The following is a 25,869-nucleotide window of genomic DNA, read 5'->3' as shown; positions in this document are numbered from 1 at the left end:
ATCTTTCTCAGGGCTTGAGAGAGATAGAAAAACGACCAGGGTGAAGAGGAGCGATTTGAGAAGAAAACCAGGATGAAAAACGCGGCGAATATTATTTTTAGAATTTTCTCGTTTGTAGCCCAAAATATTACGAGTTGAATTATACGTTAAGAAACGGAGTGTTTATTTAAAAGTTCAGCCTACATTTCGATGTTTTACAGTTTTTCGTTTGCGCGTCATATGAAGTAGATGTAGGCAAAAGCGTTAACCTATTGAGCTAGCTTTCAAAACAGCTGTAACTTTGGAGATAGGGGCTCAGATTATCTCACTGGCGTTTAAGCATCCCCCTCTTCTCTCGCAGACCGGGGTGTATAAAAAATTTCCACCCAAAGCGGCAGACTAGAAATAATATACAAAATACACGATTCTTATCTAATCGGATGATTCAGTTTTACGTTTTGTACGTAGTATTTTTTCGTAAACGGGAGCGATTGATACGAGGCGTCAGTGAAAACCGTACAAGTTCCCGTCCATAGACTCGGGGCTTCCATCAGCGTCGGCATTCACACGTAGGCCTACCGAAGTTAATGCGATTTCCTCATTTCGACACCCCTTCGCTCGGTATTTTACGATCTAGTCTGGTACTTTAATAATCTTTGCACGATAGAAAATTCCCTCCCTTAAGCCTAACGGCTGTCATTCATTGATTTAGGCTTAGCTACTGCGCAGAGAGAGCAACAGCGTTTCGCTCGCTGGCTGGAGCGCGATTGCTTACTTTTGTTGTTGGTGATCTCGGATTTCCCCTCTAAAGCGATTGATCTATCTAAATATTAGCGTTAAGGATGGGGCCTTGGTGTCCCGTAACGTTATGACAATTCTTGCAAAAGACGGAACACGAATGCACGTTGCTAAGGTTTCTTTTTTCGAAGATTTGCATCGCGCGTAAAGCCTTCTTTCGCGGGATCTTTAGGCGAGAGAGGCACGATCGCTTTAGCTCGTAGCATTTGAGTAAAACCGCGAACCCAAAAAGCAAGGCAAACTGCACAATGGAAGTGCAAGGCCTATGTTATCGAACCGCGCGCACTTGGCTCGCGAAGATAGCGGGGTAAAAAATTATCTTTTATCTTACCTTGTTATCTGCAACCGGTAGATCCGATGTGTCGGTACCCGTGCCGTTGACGTAAGATTCTCCAGTTTCTGATGTCCTCATCATAGGTGAAGTTAGTTTTTCTTTGGTTATATCGCACGCGACCGAAAGTCCGCTTTGTTCACCGTTGACCATGGTCGCCATCTTTCCCTCAACAACCTTGGCAAATTCGCGCTTCGAGTCTCCGCTATATGACGCTACGGTCGCGGGCCAAAGCTTCCCGCCATCTTCCGCGTAATTTCCGCAATTTACCAAAGGAAACACATTTGTAGGAAACAAAAACATTGACACGTTTTAAGAAGTCTGATACTATATTCTTAAAAATCTACTTAGATTATGATAAAATGAAACGTCTCGGAGTGAACTTACGACGATTCGTAGATTTTACATTAATAATGCTTCTAACAATTCAAAAAGCGTCCGGCCAGATGCCGAACGAATGTCAAAATACCCGGAATATTAATGGAGTTATTTCGATTTTTTTGGAACTAGATGGCTTTCATAGGTGAAATATGACTCGCTCGAATTTATCATTTTAAACTAATTACGTCTCTTTGCTTTTGCAGGCAGTTGACGTTGGTAATATATCAACCCACTAAAATAACGGAGTTGGTAGGAAGCGATGACGTAATAGTGAAACTGGAACTACCGTCTGGGTTGTATATAGATCCTTACGAGCTAATAAACTGGCAAAAAAGTCAAAATACTACGGTGGAATACCATTTAAATGAAATTATCAACGTAGAAAATCCAGAATATAAATCAATGCCTTTCACTATTACATTTAAAATAAAATTAAACGAAGAACAAAGTAATATAAGCATTCCAATACACGCAAGATATCATAAACCTCAACTCTGCAAGGGTGAAGATAACATCCAAATTACTATGGCCAAACCAAATATTTACTTCAATATAAGAAGCGATTTAGAGAATTGCTCAGAAGTCTTGGATATCTGGAACTCAAAATGGGTGAAAGTTAACTTCAAAACAACGGTAGGAAAGATGCCCTTAAATAAAGAAAACTTAGTAAGAAACTAAATTCTGGTATTCTTTTTTTCAGGATGTTTTAAAATTTTCTATTCCAGTTGGGTGCTTAGAACACTTAAATTTGGTGTTTGTAACTACAATTCTCGTGACATTTTTTGGAACACTATGGTTAGGTTTTCATATACTAATAAATAAAAAAAATTAAGAATAAACATCCTATATTTTTAAATATTTAAAAAATTTGACATTTTAATTACAACTCACAAAATGAACAAATAGAACAGACATGTTACTAGAAATGTTGCAATTTTTTTTGAAAGATCGCTTTGAAAAATGTCACCTCTAGATTTGCCCATAGATTACAATTTTTAGGGAAAGTGGGTTTTCGCTTATATTAAAGTTCTATATACAAATTTGGCAATATTTTCCAAAAGCGCAGTTTTTAAATAATCGCGAGAGTACCGAGAGTTGCCTAAAAAATAAATAATGACTAAGTTTTTTACAAATCAATATAAATGCTGATTTTCTCATGCAAGATTTTTGCTAGTAGCTATCTAATCTACGAAGGTGATAAAAACATATTACACTGCTGCGGCTTACATAGAAAAATATCAATTTCTAGATGATTCTTCTAAATGTTAATTTTGGCTTATCGCAGGATTTTTTCCTCCAGAGGTAAACAAATGAGGTAAACATTTAGCTAAGGCTATTGACAAATATAACTTAAAATTCTTTGTACAACAGTTTTTCCCCCTAAAATATGTTACATCTACAATGAGATAAAAAGCTAGAAATGTGACAATCCCTGATATTACTGGAGGGGAAGATGAAGGGACAGTTTTCAAAAAGACATGGAAAAATGACGTTAATTATTAACTTTTTAGAAATGGATTACTTTTTCCACAAATCAAAACTTAATTACATTATTTTCATGAACAAATGTATCTATTTACAGATTAAAATTATTTCACACGCATTTACAAACCAAACTGATTTCCCTTTAAGTCAATTGCGCGATTTGAGGGGATGAAAATTTATAGCGCAGCCCGTTTGTATATTTTAAAATGGTCCAGCAGTGGGCGCGGAGTTACTGCATAGATTGTCCTCAGAAATTAAAAAACATTCCCAAAAATGTGTATTTAGGGGAATGCCTTATTTTCAACACAATTACTCAATTTATACATTTATTGAAGTATGAATTTTTTTGGGCAAATCAATAGCATCTCTACCAGGGACTGGCTAAAACGTTTCTTTTCACAAAATAAAAATATTAGAGTATCAATATTACCAGGACAATCACGTGATGCTTTCACGATAAGTTTTGATTTTAGCAACAAAGTAAGACTCTAGAACTTCAGCACATTGGTAAAACGGAGAATTTCTCGGGTTATAATATCGACAATTATCAAATATCTTTGTCATATCACTAATGAAGTCTGCCAGTCGCGTATATTGGCTTCCCACCAGTTTTTGCTCAATTTTCTTGAGATCTATGAAAAAAATTAGTTCATTGTATTAGTTTAATCTCTGACGCAGAAGATAGCAGTTTATATTATTGTAGTGCAAAGCTATTAACTTTTGGTATAGAAAAATTGAAGTACATGCGTTTGCGTTAAAAATTTCACAGGAAAATGATACGTCTTTTGAAGTTAAGAAAAACAATTAACTATACATGTGCAAGTACTCGATCTCGTTTGAGTACTTGATCGAGCTAATAGCTCTAAAATGGCTAGAGCCTCAAATCGAGGCCTAGGCTTAACTTTCGAGTACTCGGCACTAATCGTAAGCTTTTAAAAATTCCATTTGGTTCTGCCTTAAAATCTATTAACGTGTGAGGTACAAGTCCTAGTTGTTTCTGATTGGTCACTGATTTTAAATGTAGAAAACAAAACCAAAACCATAAGCCCACTATTTTCTTGTTGTAATCCCTTTTATGGCCAGTTATTAATTTACACTTCACAAATATTGCTTCAAATAAATGTAAAAGATCTTGCAGTAAATATTCTTTAAATGTTTAAATAGTAGAACCTAGTATTAGAGCTAACCCTAATTATTCGAGTACTAGAAACCCTCTTTTTAATCTAAGCCTAATTATTAGAGAACTGGAAACCACTTTTTAAGCTAAGCCTAAAAGCTCAATAAAATTTTAGGGCTTGGCTCGATACTCGAAAAGTGAAAATTTTCATACTCGAAGCTTGGCTTGAAAACCAAAAATCAAGGCTCGCACATGCCTACAATTAACACTTTTTATAATTCATCTTGTACTGCTAAACCTATTAAGTTTACCGCAAAACTACACTAAGAATAGCACCGATTGACACCAAAATTTAATCATCTAACCTACATATGTAAAATCAGTACACAGAATCAAGTAAAATCTTTAAAAAAAATTTACCCATGGGTTCTTTTATAACTTTGTAGTAATCTGGCGCTTCCTTTGCATCCACTGGCTCTCGGAATGGCCAAGCCATTTTGTGAACCTTAAGGGGAAAATTGAAAATGTCAAAAATTTGAAGAGACGACGCAGCAGGATTTTTTTTAAGAACTAACCTGTAAGCTTTTAAGGAGTTTCTTCAGATTATCGTAATCCTTTTCATCTAAGACTTTGAGATTAGCGTGATTTATGTTAGTGTTGCTTTGGCAATTAGGGCAAATGTACTCGTCAATTGAATCAGCTTCGCTCTGCAAAACACCGACGCAACGGCCATGAAACCAATCTTGGCAACGGTCACAGCAGATGTAGAATCTTTAAGAGATTAGTAAAAGGTATTAGATAAATATGTGAGTGAGGTAGATTTCATTCCTGACCAAATATGACACTTACTGTGATTCATCGTACGGTTGTCGACAAAGACAATAAAGTTCTCCAGAGGTACTTTCATGTTCTTTACTGCATTCCTTACAAACATATTTTTCCATGGTTTTAGCAGCCGCTTCAGCTAAACCAATGCAGTCAATATGGAACCAATTTGAGCATAAATCGCATCCAACCATAAACCTGCAAAATTGAGTATAATATTAAATATATTCAAAAAACCTCTAATTATAGCCACATTAATTACTTTGTGCTATCATAAGGTTTCTTGCAAATACAGTATAGCTTCTGAGTGGGCCTTCTAATTTTTCCGGGAGTTATAAAAGCAGCACCATATTTGGTGAATTTCTGCTTTTTAGATTTCGGGGGTTTAACATCAAATGAGTCGTTATTTCCACTTTCGCTGGAATGAGACTTCCTTTTCTTCAAAGGTTTGTCTTTATCACGAACATTTCTAGCGTTGCCTTCACCACCTAAACTTCGGGCAAGAGCCACAGCGTGACTGTGGCTTCCAACAGCTACAGCTGTTCCACTTCCAACAGCAACAACTATAGGTTGAGGTGGGAGCGTGGAGCTAGTTGAAGAAGGTGATGATTGTGGCATTCTCTTTCGTAACTCATTTTGGAGCTCAGTCTGCGGAAATTGTTTGAGTTATTATCTAATACCAAAAAATGAAAATTAAAATAAGACTTAATTACCTGTATATCAATTTGAAGTTCTTTTTCAACTAAAGCTCGCTTCTTCATGATGTCCTTTCTCAAAAACTCAGTGTGCTTGAATAAGAGGGCAGTTAGTTTATTTGTGCTCGCCCGAATTTTGCGTTCCTCCGCACTCTCCTTCTGTTTTTGTTTCCTAAAGAGATTCTTTTCTTCTTTTTCAATTTTGTCCAAAATATTCTTCAGAACTTGGTTGCAAACTTGCATCCTGTGTGAATCTTCTCTCATTTCAGGGGTCATTGGCAATTTGCTTTTACTGACCACCTTTTCAGTTATTACGCTAGTTTTATTGATAGGAACCAAAGTATGAACGGGTGTTGTGTTAATGGAAGTTATACTGGACGGAGCTGGCTTTATTTCAGCTGGCTGAGTAGTTTGTTTCTGCATTTGTTGTTGATGATGCCTTTGCAGTGCTAACAATTTCTGTTGAATCTCTGGCGTCGTTGAAGGATTCATCAATGCTTGCCTCACAACTGAAAATTTCAAGAATATTGTAACCACCCTTAACAAGTTTTATGATAAAACATATTCTATAAGAATGTATACTTTGTTGAGTTATTGCTGGAGTTAGAACAAATTGCTGATTGGGGGAGCCAGGAGGAGAGCTTAAACTTGGCGGGGATGAAATTGGTGAAGAAGGAGGCTCAGTTTTAATAGCAGTGGAGGGTGCAATCGCAACTGGAGTATTTTTAGTTGGAGTGCTTGTTGTTAGTCCTAATTTCGCCATTTTAGCCTGTCTGGCGGCTTCCGCTTTAGTCATCTTAGTAGGTGTGACTACAGGGGTTTTGGGCGTCGCATTCGCTGGTACAGTTACAGTATTGGACCTGGGGGTCAAGATGGAAGTGGCTTGGTTGGTAGGCATAGCTTTGGCCACCACATTTAGGATGGAAGCCGCGTTTGTCTGATTGGTATTAGTGACCGAGCCACCAGCGGGAGCAACTGGGGTTGTCATCACAGTACCGATTCCTGGTATCGTAACAGTGTTGCTTTGGAATCTGACAGTAGTGGAAGGAACTAAAGGACGAGCTCCAATGGCGCCTACAGAGTTTGTTACTAGAGTAAATATATTTCTTCAATAAATAAAATTATAAAGAAATAAAAATTTATTAATTTTACGTACCTTTAACAGGTCCGGGGATAACATGTCCAACCGTAGTCTGTGGTTGCACCATTGGTCTAATTTGTATAAGTTTTGGAGATATATTTCTTGTGCCAGGTACACCAGCCGGAGCTTGAATCTGGAAATTACAAACCATGATGTATAGCGAAAATTTAATTAGGGTGAAGTTAGAGTTTATCTCTGGGTACTGACCTTAAAAGCCGTTTGCCCTCCTTGAGTGGTAACAAGTTGTACAGTACCAGCTTGCATGGCAGCGGCTAAAGAGGTTCCAGCCATAGAGCTGGGTATAGTGAAAGTCAATGGAGAATTACCAGTGGAAATGGGAATGGTATTAGCTGATATTGGCATAGTTCCAGCGGATATAGTAGCTGTTGCTGTAGCAGTACCAGGAGCAGCTGATGCGATCGTTATAGTAGGCCTTAGAGTAGCAAGCTGAATAGCTTGAGGTAAGGGTTGCGGAGCTGGTTGAGGAGCAACGTTCTGTTGTCCAGGTACAGTTAAAAGTTGAAGACGCCCATCCGAAAGTTTTATCAATTGCTGACCGGGTAGCAATCCTCTGACTTGATACTGGCCATTTGGAGTCTGAATAACGTGAATTTGAGCTGGTCTAACAGATGCTGGTGTTGGTTGCTAAAAAAATAAGAATGTACCATTAATGCATTTTACCAAGAACCCAAAAAAAACAAATTTGACAACGTACTTGAATTCCAGTTGGTGGGAGAACTCCCCTGACAGTCAACACAGTGGGTCGACTTGGGTCAATTTCCCCATTGTTTGGAATTGATTGAGCAGCAGAGGGTGAAGCCACAAAGGAAAGAGGACTGTTGTTATTCCCTACGATGGTGGATATGTTGTTTGTGGATACTGGCGTAGCTGGTGAATTAGGTCTGACTATAAGCTGGTTGGATTTTGGAAATAGTGCAGCAGTCAATGGTAATTTGACTGTTGCTGTTCCTCCAGTTATTGCCGAAGTAAGGGTAACTGTTTGGTTCGCTATAATTTAAATTTCCCATTAGAGATTCAAAGAAACTAAGCAAAGGCAGCAAAGTACTAATATAAAAATACCATTTGCATCTTTGCCTTTACTTGCAAAAATTCGTTTGACTCCTTTAAAAGTGCTGTTTGTGGCAGCGGTGCCTATATTAGCAACGCCAGTTTTACCAGCCTGTTCAAATTACATCATTAGTGTCACAACTGCAAAGATCCTTAATAAAAAAATTCTACTTACGTTGACTTTAGCAAGAACAGCATTAAGAGATGCGGGTGTTAAATTTCCTTGATTAATTATATTTGGGCTGTTTGGATTCATTGTGACAGTAATAGCTTTAGTAATCGTTTTGGAAAATGTGATTGGAGTGGTGTTTTTCTGTTGATTAGCCAATAAACCAGAAGTGATGGTGGGAGTTGCCGTGCCAGTTTTGCCGTCCACAGAATTCTGATCAATACGTTTTTGTTGCATGACCAATCTTTGATTTTTGAGTTGTTGCTCTAGTTGGCTTTTTATTTTTTCAGCATTTAATTGACCTTGAGTGGCTTTTTCCCTCACAGCTATTTGTTGTTTGGCCAACCTATCAACAATATTTTTTGATAAATATAACCTCATTTTAATAAATAATGACAGATTTTTCTCACCTGTCCCCAAACTGTTTAATTTCCCAAAGCTCCAATTCTTCTTCTTGAACCCAGACTTCTGAGACAGTTGGGCCTTTATTCATGGGAGATTCAGGCCTTCTTCTCTCTCGTAGGCCACTCCTTTGAGATATTATTTTCTCTGAAATATTTTATATCTTTGTAAGTTAAGCGCAACAAGTAATTAAATGCACTGTAGTACCTCTTGGTTTTGATGGAAGATCAATTGGTACTGTAATTTTTCTGACCAGGTACTCTGATCTCAGATCTAACGGTCCAACATCCCTTCGTTTCAAAAGTTCAATAGTTTGAACCTCATTTTCGGAAGTTATTGTATTCGTACCCCCCGGAGGTGGTTTTGTTGCTAGATCATCCCATTTAACGCATGCCCATAATAATCTTAACTGCAAAGCTGCAGCGTGTACATTCTTCAACAGTTGATTACGATATCTCCAACAAGTTTTAAAAACAGGCCTTGGACATAGCCCATACGGCCAACTATACTGGTTGGGTTTTGCTTGATAGTGAAATCCGTAAACCTCTTTATGAGAGCCACGCCTGGATAATTTCTGTAGTTCCAAAGATGGCAAAATCATTATGCTCGTTTTTCTTTTAGGAGTAATAAACTTTGAACTGGGTGGAAGTCCTCCTCTAGAGACTTTTCGGTGCTTTTTATTTAACATTTTAGCTCCGCGCAACAGAGACACTTTTCCAGCAGTGCTGCTGCTAACATTTTTTTCTTCTTCATTATCAGTTTTGATGTCATTTTTTAATTCTGAACCCTTTTTTTCTGGAGTCACTAAATTATTCACCGTAGATGAAACGGAAGAACTGATACCCAAAACTCCATTGCTCTTAACTTTGGGACCTTTATTGTTCTCCAAAGAGGCATTTTTCAAAAGTTTGTTTGCCAATAAAGTCTTGCGATTAGTGGCATAACCGTGTTCAGCCGCTTCCACGCCATCAACAACTACATTATCGTTATCAGTATCTTCAATAGATTTTCGATTTCTTTCTTCCATTTGCTCCTTTTTCAGTGGAGAAGGTTTTTTCAAACTTTCAAACAATTTGTCGACGACAGAATTTGATTTACTTCCTTTCCTTCTTCTGAACTGGCAAGATGGAGAATAGCATTCGTGACTAGCCGATTCAAAATCTTTCCTCACTGATCTGCACAAAGGTGAGTAGCAGGTACGAAGGAAATCTGGAAGGTCAACATCAACTTCCATGGATTCTTCATCCAACCCCAAAGAAATGTCACCATTCATCAGTGGTTTTTCCACAGGCGTAGATACAACTTCGACTTCCATCAAATCTTCATCTTTGCTAGACACAATGACAGATTCCAGGGAAGTGTTTAAAAAATCACTAGGCTCTACTTTAACAGTTTTCTCAGGTTCAGACAATTTATTTCCAACCAAACTTTTACTGGGAGGTGGCATTTCTTTCTTCGGGGTTACATTTGTCCCATCAACTTCTTCTTTGGGTTCTTTCTTTACAGTTTTCGCTCCAGAATCCTCTTTCTTACCTTCGGCCTCTTTGGCTTTATCTTCATTCATTTTCATTTTAACTCTCCGATCAAGGAGTACATCCATTTTTCCAGCCTTGGCAATTTTTGGGTAAATAACTCTGATTGGCTGAGTTAAACTAGCAGAAACATCAATAACAGGAATATTGGGCCTTTGCAAGAATGCCAAGGGATTGGCTTTAATCCAGTCTGCTAATCTCATCTCTTTTTTGTCATCAGTTTTATCAGAATCTCCCTCATTACTAGAATCCACCTTGTCCGAATTAACGTTATCACTCGAGCCTTCGCCAGTTCCACGAGGTCTTATAATTGCCCTGGCATCCACTACTTTAGCCCCACCTTGCCCACCTCTTAAGGTGATCACAACTTTTTGGGGGCCAGATCTAAGTCCCATTTCCCGACAATCGGCGTATCTGGTAACTCGAGTGCAGCTTTTCCATATCCAGCCACCTTGCCCAGTGATGCGATATTCCTCTCCCTTTTGCTTATAGACTTGATGTTTAAGCCCCAACGTGTATTTCACCCACATCCTTTTGTCACTGTCATCTTCACCGTTGTCTCTACGCTCCCTTTTTTCTTGCTTTTTACGATCGTCTCTTTCCAAGGCAGTCGTTCTCCTCAGCCTCGTATGTCCTAGAGCTTCACTCCAAACATGATTAAACAGAACTGGTTTTAGAACAGATTCCAAGATATTTAGGGCCAAAGAGAAGTTTCCCGCAGTATTGCTCATATTAACAGCTTTAAGCCAGTTGCTACGATGAATAGCCCAATTAGGATGCATCAATGACGAAGGAATGTTATTTTCCAATTGAAGCATTGTTTGACGGAGGGTCGTGACACAAAGAGTTCTCGCGCCATTTGTCGCACCATGCCATTTAAAATCACTGGCTGATGTGAGACTAAATTTGTGAGACAGATGGCGTCTTTTATCCCTGTCTTCAGCGTGTTGATGCTTATTCAGGGCCAAAGTGTTGGAAGTGAACTGATTGTTGTAAGCCTTGTAATTAGATTCCATCCCCAATTTAAAAATGACAGGGCCTCCATTACTCGGATTGAGTAACGAGGACTGGGTATTGGCTCTTGATCTTGTAACTTTAGTTATTTCTCCATCTCGGTTGATAACCAAGTAAGAGTCCAAATCTTCAGCCAGCTTCTTATTAGAACTTCGATTGGTAAGCAAATCAATGTTGAATGTTCTTGGTTGTAAGGAACCAGTTTTGGACCTGGTTACCACACCTCCTAGTTTTTCTTTTTCTTCTTTAGGATCATCTATATTACTAATCTTGGTTTCGCTGTTACTTTCCTCATTTTTACTTACATTACTTTCTTTTTCATCTATAAAGAAGCAGATTGTTGTAAACATAATTGAACAAATAATAAATATATTCATATTGAAACTAGAAGTGAAGAGAAGAACATTGTGAAAAACTAAATTAAAAGAGACAAAACCGTTTTAAGTCTCTTTTAATTCATATTGAAACTTACTATTAATTTCCACATTTTCCGTGTTATCATTAGATTTTAATTCATTTCCCGCATTTTCATTCTGTCATCAAGATAATAAATATAATTCATGATACAATTAAGATTATTTAAAAAAATATTTACTTTTTTTGCTTCTTCATTTTCATCGCTATCTGAATTTTTCTCTGGATGTTCTTCATTCAATTTTCGCACTTGTTCCTCAGCTAGCTTTTTCATTCTGTCTTCTTCATCCCTTTGCTTTTGGGCTGCTTGCTCTTCTAACAACTTTGTCAAGGCTGCTACATTTTTACAATTAAATAAAATTAATGATTCTTCTAACAATGAAAAGCAAAGCTTACCATTTTCAATTTCTAGGTAACTTTTTCTACTGCCTCTAGCCATATTTGTTAACTTCTCCGTAATATCCATCTGTCTATAGACATCATCTCTTATTTCATTCAGAACTTTGCATAAATCTGCTTCTAAATCCATTGGATCTAACAGATTCAATAGTGCTTGGAATTGTACTTTGGATGAATAATAATTGGTGTCTTCGTCAGTTTCGCTATACCAAGTAGAATATTTATAATGAGATTTTAAGATAAATTTTAATTTTATTCCACTTACATAAAAACTCTCCTGCAAAGAAACCAATATTTCCTGCCATGTCTGTCGAGCCCCAAAGGTTCCTGCCTATTTAAAAGCCCAGTTTTCTCTATTTCGCTTATACAATCAGTAACTCCTGGCACCTATCCAGACATTTTTCTATTAGCCCGGGGTTTCTCTCAGCAGCACTAAGCAATAACATACCTGGTTTCCTTTACAAATGGCACAAATCCAGTCTTCACTGGGAACTTCTTCTAATGGAGGATCGAGACAAGATAGGTGAAAGACTGCCGAACACGTTTCACAACACAACAAGTCACCCAATTTATGACACACCCGACAATGATCGTCGTGCCTTATAAGTCCTTCGCAAGTAACTTCCTCGCGGGTAAGACCAGTGGTCAAAAACTGATCGCACAAAAATTGCAAAACCCTAAGCTTACTTCCAACATGGGTGAAGGGATACTCGCAATTATTGAACACTGGTAAAATATGATGATACTCTGGATCACTTTCTAAGTACATCCTTAACACTTCAGGCCAAGTCATGTTATCCATGAAGAAAAAGTGAATATTAATGCTGTCTTTCTGGTCCTGAGCACCAAACATTGTGTTAGCCGCATCTTCTTCTCGTAAAATAGATTTCAAAAGCATAATGTGCACATCCGCTAACAGCACGCACTGTTCTTCCGATATCAGCGCTGCACAAAAATCTTCAAACCGGAATGGAGTTAAACGCAAAATGTTTCTAAACCTCCTCAAAATTTCATAAATACCCAAGGCCTGCATTAAATGGTCTCTGGGTAAAAGTAAATCATCAGACGATTTGGGCAATGTCAAAACTGTAAATTCGCGGTCTTGCAAAAAAACCGGGGTAGTTGGTCTCCGGGTCCACCGCCGTCTGGCGGGGGCGACGCTCGAGATAGTGCTATAGCTGCTATGTGATAGAACGCTCGCTTCGTCGGATTCGAAACTACCGTCCGACGGTACTTCGGCGTCATCCTCATCGTCGTCCCGGTCATAATCACTTTCTTCGCTAGTAACATCTAACCCTTCACCGACATCGCGATCCTCTTCTTCGTCCGACTCAAACACATCCCGCAAAAATTTACGCACTTTCTGAACTTTAGTGTCGCGGAGACGGCCTCGATACGGTTTTCTGCCGCCCCCGCTCGCCGGCGACGACTGCAAAGGGCTCTCGTCGTACGTCCGCGAGGCGACGGCCGCTATGCTCGCCGCAGAGCCCGCGAATAAATATCGGGGTTTTTTCAATAAATTAGGCCTAGTCGAAAATGACGCGCTCTTTGGAGGCCTACCACGGCCTCTTCGTCCTCTCGTAGACATGTCAAACTAATTGTCCTAACGTAAATGTAGTCTTCCAATATGAATAAAATATAATAAATAAAGAAACTTTTACCTTTCAATAAGAAATTGCCTATAAATATAATGAAAGTGGGAAAAACGTATATCCGCCATTTTTTATCCGAGAACGGTCACGTGACCAAGGCCATTGACAATACATTTTCTTCGTTATTTTTATAAAATCCACAATTTTTCAACGCTTCTTTCGCATCGCACACTAACCAATCCGATTACATTTCGCGAAAATTACAAAAATTTCACCCGTATAAACTCTTAGAACTTGGAACAAATAAAATTAAGCCACTAAGCCGAGCTTGGGCACCCTTCCTCGAGAGGATAATCCCGACAGCATTTCGCTTTACGTTTCTGATTGGCTAGTTTCAAGCGACGCCATCGTTGAAAAAACCCTGATGACCGAAAAGATTGGGATATGCTGAACTTCGTTAAAAATTGAAAATACTTAGAAAACGTTTCTTGACTCTAAAAAAATCAGAAATTTTACTAATAATTGCAAATTCTTGTCAAAAAGGCTTAATTGGAAACTAACATACGAATTGGCCTATCAAACACAAAGACCAATCAAATCGTTCGACACAAATGGCAGTTACCGTAACTTCACGCATTTTCTCGTTCGCTTCGAGATTTTCGAGGAATGGGAGATTTGGCGCGCTTGAGGATGGGGGGTTCTAAAAGCGCCACTACGCGGTTTTTTTCTCCGCAAAGAGAAAGAATGGAGGGCCCCCCGGTAAGTTGGCGATTGTAGAAGCGGATGCCGTTCGCTAGCTATTTCCAATCAAAAATTTAAATACATTTAATTTACATTTTAAATTTAACAATGACTCTAAATGGTCCTTCTGGGATGTACAAAATTAAACCATATTACGAGACGTTTAAAAAACTTGAACTTCCTAACTGCATGTATAATCTGAGAAATCTACATGCATCTGAAGTTTTAGAGAAAAAGGCGAGTGTGCTCTTTAATTAAGCCTTTGATTCTTGAGCCACGTTTTTTCGCATGTCGCAAACAGGCTTATTGCATATTAACCACTGACAGCTGCTGCTTGAGTTTAATATTTGTTTTGTCCTCTCTTCGTAAAGGAAATCAGTGATCCTTACCAGGCGCTAGCAAAACGTCAAGAGACAATAATCAACCGTTTGGAAGAGTTAAAGAGCCAAGTTTTGAAAATAAAACAGGAATTAAGCGTCCCAAAATGTTATCGAAACGAAACTAAAAGCGTGCAATCCGAATCAATTACTATCCCGTTGCTATCTTCAGAGGTATTAAACGACTAAATGATTATTCCTTGAAAAAACTAAAAATTTAATCTTCACAGCTCCCATCAGATATTGTAATTAGCGCTAGTCCTTTAAATCCACCTTTAAGTTTGTGGGTTCTTCAAAATATGCTTCGAGATATGAATTTGAAAGTTTCCTTGTCCACTCATACCCACTCTTCAGTAGCTGATATTCCGGAAAATATAAAGCAATTGCCTTATGACATACTCGATAAAAGAATGGAGACACAAGTGAAATTCACTGTTATTTGGAAAAAAGGTAAATTATTTTTCTTATTTAAAAAACTATATATCTGAAGTAGTTATTTGGATTATAGTGGATGTGGATCCAGAATTGATGGTAAACCCCTTGATTCAAAATGCAATTCATGGTGAAGCTAATGCACTTAGGTATAAAATTTCTAAATAGTTGTTCAATAATTTCAAGTTTTTTTAATCTTTTATCTTTTACTGCCTTTAGGTTTATAGCCAGATTACTTATACCTGGCTTCAATGATCTGGATCCAATAACAGCGACCGAAATAGACTGTTGGCTTGACAAAAGTTATTTTTCCATTCTACGTGGGAATAATAAAGACCGACAGAGTTTTCTCCGGCAAATGAATGCTCATTTAGGAAAGTCAGAGTTTCTTGTGGGCAATAGTTTCACAATCGCAGATATTGCCGTTTGGAGTGCTATATTGCAAGTTCAACTAGAGAAGTCTCTTCCTTCGAATGTGACAGCTTGGTTGAAAAAACTTGTATCTCAAACAGCTTTCTCTAATGTTAATTTTTAAATATTTAGTGTTTGTAATAAATTAAAAAGTTTGTGACTTTTTATTACTGTGTCTCTTTAGTATTGGTCTTTATAATTATTTAAAAGGTGATTTTAATTCTCTAACTTTATTTTGTAACAAAAAATATTTCTTTTCTATTTTTCCGCTTTTTAAAGTAACCGAAACTAAAACCACGTGGGTAATAGGGGGCCATCTTTAACTTCCCCCCTACCTATTGATTGCCCCCTAGGAAATATCAAAACATCGTTTTTACTTCGTCACTGTTTGGTCCAAAACCGAAATGGCGTCCCCTTTGGAACAATTTGTGGTTACTGTTAGAAGTTTGTCTTCACAAGGTAAATAATTAACATTTTAATATCTAATATCGCAAGGATTTATTTGCTTATGACAAAAAAAAACTTTCATTCAAAATTGTTGTTAAGCCTTGTTCACTGCAGTTTTTTAATCTTCTTTTAAGGGAATTTTGAGAAGCTTTATGAATTTATCAGCAAAAGCAATGAAGTGTTAGTGAAAAATGCTAGCCATTTAGACGATGTCTTGGCAACTCTAGACCTGCAAGAACATTCACTTGGAGTTTTAGCTATTTTGTATGGACCCACACATTTAACAAAAATTTATGTTAAAATATGTGATATCGAAATTATTATTTTTATAGAGTCGTAAAGCTAAGTCTGACAAATATACCTGAGTATGAAGTTTTGTACGTTCAGCTGCAAGAATTTATTCTTTGCTGCAATGGTGAACAAGTTCGATGTGCTACAGATATTTGTAAATAATTTTATATCCAAAATATTAGTCCTTTGTTTTACATTTCATTTATTTCATTACATAGTTGCGGAGCTCTGTCATTTGTTCACACAAAATTTGGTTGAAAGGCAACAAGCAATCCGAGGAATAAATTTAATCTCAAGAGCAATTACAAAGATTCAGTTATTTCCATCTCAACTAACCTCGATTCACGCAGATCTATGCCAAGTTAGCCTATATACATATGAAATATTGAAGTCCAATTGACTTAATTCATATCTATTCTAGCTCTGCCTATTGGCCAAATGTTTAAAACCAGCCTTACAATTCTTGGATATTGATGTTACGGATATTAGCAAAGAAAATGGTTATTATGATGCTAAGCGCTTTTTACTATACTACTATTACGGAGGAATGATTTATTCGGCCCTAAAGAATTATGAGAGAGCTTTATACTGTTTCGAAATGGCCATCACCACACCAAGCCTCGCAGTTAGTCACGTAATGTTAGAAGCGTATAAAAAATATATCCTAGTAGCTTTAATTATGCACGGGAAGGTTCCCAATCTTCCAAAATACACTTCCCAAGTCGTTAGCAGGTTCATTAAGGTAAGCATTTAGCGTACTTTACATCCAAATTTGCCTTTTATAACTTAATTTATGTTAAACTTTAAGCCTTTGAGTCAAGCTTACCATGATTTGGCCACCGCTTACGGGACTAATAATCCGGATGAAGTCCGCACTATACTTAACAAACATTCGGATTCTTTTACGAGGGATAGTAATATGGGCTTAGCTAAACAATGTCTAGCTTCACTTTACAAGAAGAATATCCAAAGATTGACAAAAGTATCATGCATTTTTTGCAAAATATTGTTACGAATAAATTTACATATTTTTTTTTAACACTTTTTAGACATTTTTAACTTTATCACTCAGTGATATGGCAAATCGAGTGCAACTTTCAGGCGCTTTGGATGCTGAGAAGTATATTTTGCATATGGTATGATATCTATATTGCCTTTAAGGGAAAAAAAATAAACTGTGTATTTAAAAAATTTGCGTTTTAGATTGAAGATGAAGAAATATTCGCATCGATAAATCAAAAAGATGGAATGGTCATATTTTTGGATAATCCTGAGAAATACAATACTCCCGCCATGTTTCACAAGTTGGAAGAGGAGGTTAATTAAATTAATATTTATTAACCCCTTTTATTGCATTAAAATTAATTTATAATAATTTACATAGATGCGCAAATGTATCCAATTAGACGAAAAATTAAGGCAAATGGATCAAGAAATTGCGGTGAACCCTAAATATGTCCAAAAAGTAATTACGCATGAGAAAAACAGCAGTGTTTAGCTTAACAACTTATTCATAATTAAAATTTCTGGCATTATATTTTTGTTCTTCTCTACTTTGAATATTAGAGCACCGGCATTCAAGAGGAAGATCTTCCTGGTTCATCTTCCGCTTTGGCTGGTGGAAAGATACCCGCTTATTCTATGTGAATTATTTTCTAATTTATCGAAACTGTAGATTGTTTTTTAAACTGATTAAAGCGTGTTTTGTTTACACGATTCTATGTAATTTTTAAAACTTATAAATGCACATTTTTTTTAAATAGTAGGGCTGTGCGAATAGTGGTTTTACGCAATTAAGTCACGTTTCGAGTATTAATACATTTTTCATCGGGTAGTCGAGTTGGATAATATTTTGTTTGAGTCAGGTTGTCAAGTAGTCGATTATTTCAAATCTTTCCTTGTTCGAGTAGTCAGAAAAGCCCGTTCAGATACTCGAGTAGTTAGAAAAATCATGCAGGTACTAGATTAATCGAAGAGTTCTATTTGGGTAGTTGAGTAATTAAGAAAAATTTAAAATAGCCTACTAGTTACTACTTAAATGGATGTTAGGTAACAAGTTAAAAAAGATAAAAATCATTAACAAAACGCTAAACTAAAGAACATTACTCAAAACCAAAACTAAAAATCTTATAGGAATCCAGGTAACCAATCACTCAAGGTCATTGAAAGGGATGTTCATTTGATTTATTTCCCCAGTTTTTCTACCCAGGCGACTGGCTATGACAAAGAGATTATTGTCAAGTACCCGACGAGTGGTCAATTAACCAAATATTGTCAGCGGGAAAAACAATTCAGCGAGTTTTACAGGTGCTTATTCAAGTACCCGATTAAGGCAAATTTCTGATACTCGATAATTGACGAGTATTTAAAATTTTCAAGCTCGAGTTAGTGTATCTGAACTCAAAAATAGTCGGGTACTCGATCAGTCCTATTAAATAGTTCTAAGTAATGTATTACTATGTTCAATTTGAAAATGTGGTAATTTATTGCTTACCAATATATAATGTAAATTCACACAGTATAAAATGTTTAAATGAAAATTACAAATGATTCTATTTTTCTACAAGTAAAAAAAGCTCTTGTATAAAGCAATGAAATGGCTTAAAACACCATTTAATTATTCTTTAAGTTCATCCACAGTCCAAAGAATGTTTATTCCAGAAGCTCCAAGGTTGATTCTTCCCAACATGCCGCAATAATTGACTTTGACATAATGCAAGAAAAGCAGGATGGTGAAAAATAAGTTATTCCTCTCTTTGGGAATGTCCCATATTTCTTCACCCACGACTAATTTGTAATGAGGAGGATTGATTTTAGACTGGTAGACATAAAGGCTGTCCGCGGAAAGAACAGGCTTGTCCGGGGTCTTTTTGAAGTGTTGATTTGAAAAAGTCTTTCCATCAGGATAATTCGGATGAGGCGGAAGTCGAGAGTCCAAATAGGAACAGAAAATATGCATAATCAGAGCGCTATCTGTGGGTAGCTCGTCATTCCAGGTTTTTCCATTGATGTTTCCACCTCCATTCCAACGGAATTCGCTGATACATCCCCCTTTGGATAGTTCTCTCAATCTACGCACCACATATTCCTGATTAACAGATACATCTAAATAAGCGATTAAGGTGGGTAACGTGGGAAGTATTTGGGCTTTCGTGATGCTGATTTGCCGCAAAGTTGACAGACTAACTTCTCCAATTTGTAAATCCGGTGAACCTTGTCGACTCAATGTTTCGTTGATACTGTCTATCTCTGTTATAACCGGGACAAGTATCGTTTGATTTAGCCATTTTCTTAAATTTTGAGTAGCTTGACTGAGTTTATCTTCAGAAATTTTCAGTTGCCCAAAAATAGTATCGCTGGCGAAAGTTGTAGGAGAATCGGGGTCTCCCGTCAAAGCCATTGAAGATTGAGGAGATTTACACGCAGGTTGGTATTGGAATTTCTTGAGGGTGTAAGAAGCCGAATTGTTATTAACATTATTGTAAGTAATATTACTAGGGCAGTTTTCTTTGTTCGATAAATTGAGCTTTTGTTCCAACTTATTATACTCATCCATGTAGTGATCTAAGCTCTTTCCGTCAGTAATTTTGAAGTCAGAAAGAGATGAGAAACTAGAATTGTTTTGCGAAAGCCTTTTTCTAAGGGATACATTGCTCTCATCAGCAGCAAATGAACTTTGAAAAGACAAATTACCAGAGCTAGGGTACTCTTGGTAATATTGCCAAGAGTTACAAGTAGAACTAAAATTTGGAGTGGATGTCATGGACATTGCTGTAGAATTTCCACCCCAGCTAGAGGCAGAATAATCCATGGGAGTAAGTGAGGGAGAAAAACTAGTATTGTTAGTGGTATTTAAAAACTGAGGTTTAGGGCTTGATTGATAGAGAGATAAATTTTGAATGAATGAGCTCAGTAATTTAGGGCGTGGTGATGTGGTTGCGAACGTAGGAGCTTCGGTTTTTTTGGGTGTAGAAACTTGGAATCCAGGATCATTGTCTTTGATTCCAAACAACTGCTTTTGCACTGGTTTTAAAACCACATTTTGTGAACTGATAGAAGGCCATAAGTATACGCCAATATCAAAAATGGTATTCCACGAAAATAAAAGCGCCAAAACTATTTCTAAATACCAACAGATAGAAATTAGTATTTCGTAGAATAGTAATTTCGAAAACGAAGAATCTTTCACGGTAATGTCAAATATAAGAACACTTGCCAAAGAAGCATTGACAGAGGCCCAAAATAATGACCCACGCGACAAGTTGCCAAAACGTTTTTGTTTTAAAATTGCGTCCGCTACTTCAGTAACCATAATTAAAAATAACTAACTTTAATTATAAAGGATAATTAAACACTTCTAAAACACTAATACACGGTTCAATCGATATATTAATTTTCCATCCGGTATAGCTAGGCAAGTCATACAACCGTTATTTCGCGCCGTTTTGCGAAATCAGTGTTGCCAATGTTCAAGACTCGAAAATCCCACAGCTCCCGGCCAAAAAACCACCCAATAGCCACAACCCCTTTCCTTCGTGAAAACTCCGCGGAAAATAGGCACAAAGTTTTGAGACCAACGAAATTATATTTTTTTATATAGATTTTACTTTAAAATATTTTTATTGAACATTATTTTCGAGGGCTGCAAATGAAAATGCCGAGATTGTTGTTTAAAGTCGGAAAAGTTCAATTGACCTTCGAAAATTCCTCGAAAATTGAAAAATCCCATGAAAACCTTTGAATTTGTAAAAAAAAAAAACCCTTTACCCCATTTCTCAAAAATAGCCCTAAAAAATCCCACGATATGGGATTTTTCCCATGATTTGGCAACACTGTGCGAAATCATTCGTAAAATTAATTTCAACTTTTAAAAATAGAAGGCAATAGCGTTCCCTCATTTCAAAACTATTAGTGCTACGGGAAAGTTGGGAATATTAATATAGAGATACAATCAAATCTGCTACCCGCGAAACAAGTTTTTGAAAATACGAATATGCTTCTCCCTCTAAAATGACGAGAAAACGTTATCATATGATCCGAGGTGCCATGCATTATTTTTGAAAAAAAAAATATTTTTGACGGAAAACGCGTCTTTTTTTTTTGAGAGATAGACGGCGCCATGGGGAGAATGATAAAGTTTTTTCGTCATTTGGGAGCAGACGGCAGTATTCTAATTTTTTAAAAACTTGTTTCGCGAAATACTGAAATCCGATGGTTTGATTGAACCTCTAGATTAATAATCCCAACTCAATAGTGCTACATGAGACCTATAGTGTATAGTCAAGCAAGCCCATGAGAAAAACATTTTTGTTGTATTATATTTAAAATGATGGAAATAATAATTTAATAATGGAAATAATCTCGAAATTTTAAAAATTTTAAAATTAAGTATTGAGTTAGTCTAATGTGAAAACGAGAGGATAATTATTACCATAAGTGTATAATATTTTACGTGCAAAAGTTTTACTGAGAGCTGTTCACAAGACAGACTGCATTACGGGCTTCGTCGCCGTTTTGCGTCCGCTTCAGTGTTTCCACTCTGTGGTCGAGATTTTGGCCTATTTTACGGGCAATTTTACCAGTTTTTCGCCGGTTTTCGCCACAATTCCCCCCCCCCCCCATAGATTTACCTTAATTTCCTTTAGTTTCACTGCATATGTTTCTTCTCTTTATTTCCAATCTTAGATTTAGGCAATATATTTATTTTTTACAAAAGGTAACTATTTGTTTTTTATATAAAAAAAAACATTTTAGATAAAGTTTATATCTGCCAAAAAATTGAATGAGTTGCCATTAGGGGCACAGTAGGGGGGACTTCAGAGACGATGATTCTTTAGTTTTACTGACTGAAAATATAGAAAAATATTTTCGCCGCAAATTTCGCTGTTTTCAATGGTTTTCGCCTTTTCGCCGGTTTTAAAATTTCTAGTGCTCACCAAGACAGTTTTCGCCGGAAACCCCCTTTTTCGCCGAAAAGTGTAAACACTGGTCCGCTTGCTAACGCGTCACACGTAGCCTTTGACAGCGCCTCACTAGGGGGGAGATTTTCTTCTTGTGATGGCGCCAGTACGTTACTGCTCTCAGTAAAATATTCCCCAAAGTGACAAACTTATGTTATTACCATAGATATAGGAAACGTATATAAAGGTCTAGATAAAATATTTCAAAGGGAGTGAATACGGATATGACAGCTAGCAGAAACGCGTAATTTCTGCAGGCTATCCTTATAAGGCGCTATCTATCGGTAAGAAAGCTCGTGCTATCGTCGCGAGAGCCATTCCTGCTTAAAAATTATACTAAAAGTCACCAACAGATGGTATCTAAAGACTACAGCCTGCGGAAAGGTCAAGCACTTAGTACTAAAATGCTAAGAGAGCTCGCGCTCTTGGTCACGTGCCTTCCTCGGTGTCTGCTAGGTGTCAATTCCGTATTTTATGTTACATGTAGGCTTAGACCATAGAAATAGAAATTAGACTAGAAGCACTGCCCTTTCCGCCAATCCCAAGGGAAACAGGCGAGCTAGAAGGCTGACATTAGGGTGGAATCGCGATGTACGCGCCATCTGAATTTCTAGGAAAATGGGTTTTAGCGGTAAATCGCGAAAATTGGAATCCATCTTCAATTACTTGATATGACTTTGTGTGTAGTAAACATTTTCTGCCGGATGAAATTTACTTTCAAAATGGAAGGCATCATTGGAAGCAAATGCTGTACCTAAAGTTAAGTTAATTATGGAAATTTATGGACTAATCTACCTTTTCGCGTATTTTATCATCCAATGCTGTACCTACACAAGTAAAAATTACCCTATACATTCTGAAATAAAAAACTTACTGAAATATGAATAATTTCTTTATTAAAACAAGAATTAGAAAGAGCTCCCAAAAATATCTATTCCAGAACAAAGCATATTTACATCTTCTAGAGTATGCCAATTTATTGATTTTAGTAATTGTTATTTAGTTTCCCTTCTTATCAGAGGTTATTTCAGAAAACTTACGGAAAAAGTGAACTACCGGAAACCACTCAACTTGACTTGACTAATACTGATGATAGTTTAAAAGACACTGAAACCAAGATTTTGGAATCTCATGTAGGCATATTTTAAACCACACTGAAATAATTAAAATTTAGTTAAACTGTGATGATTTTTGGTATTTCAGACTTACAATGATTGCGCAAAGCTAACATGTGACTTTAAGGGTGACACGGTAGATATAGTAGATTCTTGAGATTTTTATGATTTTCCTAAAGCTGTTTAAATAACTTAATATAATGTCAGATAAATAAAAAAAGGTTTTAATACGTTGCCTACGATCTGTTTTATGTTATTCCAAGTGACCATATTTACTTATTTAGTTTAAATTGTTTCTATGAGATGGCGCGACTATCGCGATTCCACTCTGATGGCAGCCTTCTAGCTGGTACGTCCCCGCCCAATCCAATCGTGCTTCTAGTCTAATTTCTATTTCTATGGCTTAGACGCCCCGAAATTTATCTAGACCTTTATATACATTTCTTATATCTATGGTTACGAGGTTCATACGCCGCAAACTTGCTTTGCGACGGTGGCTGGAGGACTTTATGAAATTTTAACACTTTTAAAAGTAAAAATAACGATTTGTTCAGCTATTAGATTGAATCATTGAATCCCAACCTATAATGACTATAATAAACATTTGTTTCTTTTTTAAAGTTACTTATTTTGAAATTTAAAAATAAATACGCGTTTTTCGCCACAACGTAATCTGGTAGTTAGTCAGTGGCGGCTATACCCTCGGCTATACCCTACTTTTAATTTTATTTGGGGCCCACAAATCGACTTTAAAGGGAGTATGAACTTCCATAATTATGGTGGGTCAACTAATTTTAAAATTTCCTCCAACCGAGAATTTAACATGAGAAGCCATGGGTGAATATTATGGCTGTTATTTTCGATTCTGTGGTTGGTGGTGGTGGTGGTGGTGGTGGTGGTGATGTAAGTGGATACAGTGGAGAATTGCTAGCTCCGAATGTTACCCCGCTAAACATTAGATATTCTCTTCAACGACACTTGATAGCTATTAATTAGGGTGTCGTTCTATCGGTATTAGTTCCTTCTATCTAACCATGTCAGTGCCGCGCCGTTTAAATTAATCGAAGGGGTTTTTCATCCATCAAATGAAAATGCGACTTCTTAGGCTTCGAAAACTACATGCAGTATTTTTTTTTCCTTGAAGATATGGCATTGTAAATTTACATGGAAAACCAAGTGTCTGATGTTATACACGGTAATTTACAATGCAGCTGAGGCTTAGCGTTTTTTTTTTCGGGGTAATTAGTTCCTCTTTGAGATATGGCATTGTTTATTGATATACTGATAGAAAAACCAGATTCTGGTGTCATACACGGCAATTTACAGTGCAGCCGAGGCTTAGCATTTTTTCGCGGTACTTGGGTTTCTTTTCAAATATGGCCTTGTAAATTTATAAACTGACAGGAAATCAAGTTTCTGGTGTGATAAACGGCAATTTCAAACAAGAAGAAATATCTAATTTGAATAAATATTTGGTTTCTGTCAGTCAGTCTTAACGATTATGAATTTCTTTCTATTATAAAAATATCTTTTACCATTATGGCCCTGACAATCCCGCCATACGCAGGCATTTGAGATATCCATGGGCATTATATTACCTTGGGGGAATAAAACCAGTATACAGGAGTTGCGGAGAGCTGCGAAATCGGTTTCGTCAGTGACCGTTAACTCGCGCGAGATGGAGGGGTTCAAACGCAACTAGCGCCAACTGCATACGGAATTTTGCAACTATTCTCATTTTATATCATTTGTTTTCGCGTCGTCTGGTTTGTTTTGAAACATTTCTAAATTCCTTGCGCTTTTTTCCAAATGACTATTTGTTTGGAGGAATAAAACAAACCAGATGACTCGAAAACAATGCTATAAAATGAGAATAGTTGCAAAATTTCGTATGCAGTTGGCGCTAGTCGCGTTTGAACCCCTCCGTCTCCCGCGAGTTCACGGTCACTGACGAAACCGATTTCGCAGCTCTCCGCAACTCCTGTATACTTGTTTTATTCCTCCAAGATATTACTAGGACGAGAGACTGCTTCGAATAAATGGTGCATAGTCTTAGTCGATAGAACGGCCAACTTTGATGTCTCGCCCATCTCTCGCGCTACAGCGGCCATCTCATTCGTTGACGTTTCTGTGTTAACCTATGAGCAAAAGATGTGTATGACGTCAGCGCCCCTAGCGGATTATTATTTTTAGTATAGTTTTTACCTTGAAGCCAATATAAAAACCGAGCGTGGCGCTGAACTCCTACACGTTATAGTACAGTTTATAGGGGGAAAATCCTTGCTCGCGGAATTTCGACGAATGTGTTGGCCGCTGTAGCGCGAACAGCGCGTGATCAAAGTTGGCCGTGTCGATAGCTACGCCGCAAAACTTTCGTTTTGAAAACGAAAACATTTGAGAGAGTTAGCCGTTTTCGGTTTATCGAAATCTGGCAGCCTTGCCTGCCTTCCGGCCTGTATCTCCATACCGAAAATGGCCGACGATTACGCCGCGGAAAATATTTTACTAAACTGATCGGCAGCGTTTTTGACCGTTATTTTGAATTATCGACTAAGACCAGAGAGAGATCTAAATTCTCTCTGCTAAGACCAAGGTTCGTAAAAGAAAAGCACTAAGACTATTAGGTGTCTTTGTTTTCTGCGCATTCAGAGCCAAAGGAGTCGATGTAAAAAACCCATGACGTCACGTTATTGAGAGTGTGCTTTGAAATTTATACAATAAGAATTAGTTGATATTTACAATGGTAACTGGGT

At 37.2% G+C, this 25,869-nt stretch overlaps 6 protein-coding genes across 8 annotated transcripts in view; 3 read left to right on the top strand and 3 right to left on the bottom strand.

The window, feature by feature from the left end:
* The window catches only part of Rbfox1 (RNA-binding Fox protein 1), a 211,923-nt gene extending 210,396 nt beyond the window's left edge, over positions 1-1,527 (bottom strand). For both annotated transcript variants that reach the window (XM_090156942.1, XM_090156943.1), the window contains exon 1: positions 1,109-1,527. In XM_090156942.1, coding sequence (XP_090013068.1) covers positions 1,109-1,411 — 303 coding nt within the window. In that variant the 5' untranslated portion in view covers positions 1,412-1,527. The remainder of the gene's footprint in view (positions 1-1,108) is intronic.
* On the top strand, positions 1,246-2,340 carry LOC149932037 (GPI alpha-1,4-mannosyltransferase I, stabilizing subunit-like). The gene is made up of 3 exons (XM_090156947.1): positions 1,246-1,631; positions 1,693-2,122; positions 2,190-2,340. Exons 1-3 carry the CDS (start codon positions 1,471-1,473, stop codon positions 2,319-2,321), a joined length of 723 nt encoding a protein of 240 aa, XP_090013073.1. The 5' UTR covers positions 1,246-1,470; the 3' UTR covers positions 2,322-2,340.
* On the bottom strand, positions 2,336-13,918 carry E(bx) (nucleosome-remodeling factor subunit NURF301 E(bx)). The gene is made up of 19 exons (XM_090156941.1): positions 12,199-13,918; positions 12,016-12,137; positions 11,748-11,953; positions 11,533-11,687; positions 11,410-11,470; positions 8,599-11,259; positions 8,400-8,538; positions 7,996-8,335; positions 7,833-7,932; positions 7,468-7,760; positions 6,960-7,397; positions 6,768-6,885; positions 6,194-6,700; positions 5,630-6,120; positions 5,179-5,564; positions 4,941-5,114; positions 4,667-4,862; positions 4,512-4,596; positions 2,336-3,606 (listed from the first exon to the last, which is right to left on the bottom strand). Exons 1-19 carry the CDS (start codon positions 13,336-13,338, stop codon positions 3,413-3,415), a joined length of 7,806 nt encoding a protein of 2,601 aa, XP_090013067.1. The 5' UTR covers positions 13,339-13,918; the 3' UTR covers positions 2,336-3,412.
* A 65-nt stretch (positions 13,919-13,983) lies between these two features.
* Positions 13,984-15,468, top strand: AIMP2 (aaRS-interacting multifunctional protein 2). 2 transcript variants are annotated; one of them, XM_090156946.1, is made up of 5 exons: positions 13,984-14,101; positions 14,455-14,634; positions 14,691-14,910; positions 14,969-15,041; positions 15,112-15,468. In XM_090156946.1, exons 1-5 carry the CDS (start codon positions 14,009-14,011, stop codon positions 15,425-15,427), a joined length of 882 nt encoding a protein of 293 aa, XP_090013072.1. In that variant the 5' UTR covers positions 13,984-14,008; the 3' UTR covers positions 15,428-15,468. The 2 variants fall into 2 exon arrangements, with proteins under 2 accessions (XP_090013072.1, XP_090013071.1); XM_090156945.1 differs by having other exon boundaries at positions 14,044-14,320.
* A 169-nt stretch (positions 15,469-15,637) lies between these two features.
* CSN3 (COP9 signalosome subunit 3) lies at positions 15,638-17,757 on the top strand. Its single transcript, XM_090155447.1, has 10 exons — positions 15,638-15,762; positions 15,885-16,014; positions 16,083-16,195; positions 16,260-16,402; positions 16,463-16,783; positions 16,850-17,023; positions 17,091-17,177; positions 17,245-17,358; positions 17,426-17,506; positions 17,608-17,757. The coding sequence occupies exons 1-10, from the start codon at positions 15,708-15,710 to the stop codon at positions 17,686-17,688; spliced, it is 1,299 nt and encodes a 432-aa protein (XP_090011573.1). The 5' UTR covers positions 15,638-15,707; the 3' UTR covers positions 17,689-17,757.
* A 753-nt stretch (positions 17,758-18,510) lies between these two features.
* Positions 18,511-20,489, bottom strand: LOC149932033 (transmembrane protein 209). Its single transcript, XM_090156539.1, has one exon. It carries the CDS (start codon positions 20,351-20,353, stop codon positions 18,659-18,661), a length of 1,695 nt encoding a protein of 564 aa, XP_090012665.1. The 5' UTR covers positions 20,354-20,489; the 3' UTR covers positions 18,511-18,658.
* Positions 20,490-25,869: the final 5,380 nt, after the last annotated feature.

This window comes from Leiobunum rupestre, chromosome 8, assembly GCF_980474605.1.
Source record: "Leiobunum rupestre chromosome 8, qqLeiRupe1.1.hap1, whole genome shotgun sequence".
Taxonomy (NCBI): Eukaryota; Metazoa; Arthropoda; class Arachnida; order Opiliones; family Sclerosomatidae; genus Leiobunum; species Leiobunum rupestre.
Note: the sequence above shows the minus strand (reverse complement) of the source record. Positions and strands in the feature narration are given on the sequence as shown.

Bases quoted from the DNA above. Each gene is read 5' to 3' on its own strand.
- LOC149932037 (XM_090156947.1), top strand. From the start codon at position 1,471: ATGAAACGTCTCGGAGTGAACTTACGACGATTCGTAGATTTTACATTA. The intron at 1,632-1,692 runs GTGAAATATGAC...TTGCTTTTGCAG, and splicing joins GAACTAGATGGCTTTCATAG to GCAGTTGACGTTGGTAATAT. The intron at 2,123-2,189 runs GTAGGAAAGATG...TCTTTTTTTCAG, and splicing joins AAGTTAACTTCAAAACAACG to GATGTTTTAAAATTTTCTAT.
- AIMP2 (XM_090156945.1), top strand. From the start codon at position 14,192: ATGACTCTAAATGGTCCTTCTGGGATGTACAAAATTAAACCATATTAC. The intron at 14,635-14,690 runs GTATTAAACGAC...TAATCTTCACAG, and splicing joins TCCCGTTGCTATCTTCAGAG to CTCCCATCAGATATTGTAAT. The intron at 15,042-15,111 runs GTATAAAATTTC...TACTGCCTTTAG, and splicing joins GGTGAAGCTAATGCACTTAG to GTTTATAGCCAGATTACTTA.
- CSN3 (XM_090155447.1), top strand. From the start codon at position 15,708: ATGGCGTCCCCTTTGGAACAATTTGTGGTTACTGTTAGAAGTTTGTCT. The intron at 17,024-17,090 runs GTATCATGCATT...AACACTTTTTAG, and splicing joins ATATCCAAAGATTGACAAAA to ACATTTTTAACTTTATCACT. The intron at 17,359-17,425 runs GTTAATTAAATT...TAATTTACATAG, and splicing joins TTCACAAGTTGGAAGAGGAG to ATGCGCAAATGTATCCAATT.
- LOC149932033 (XM_090156539.1), bottom strand. From the start codon at position 20,353: ATGGTTACTGAAGTAGCGGACGCAATTTTAAAACAAAAACGTTTTGGC.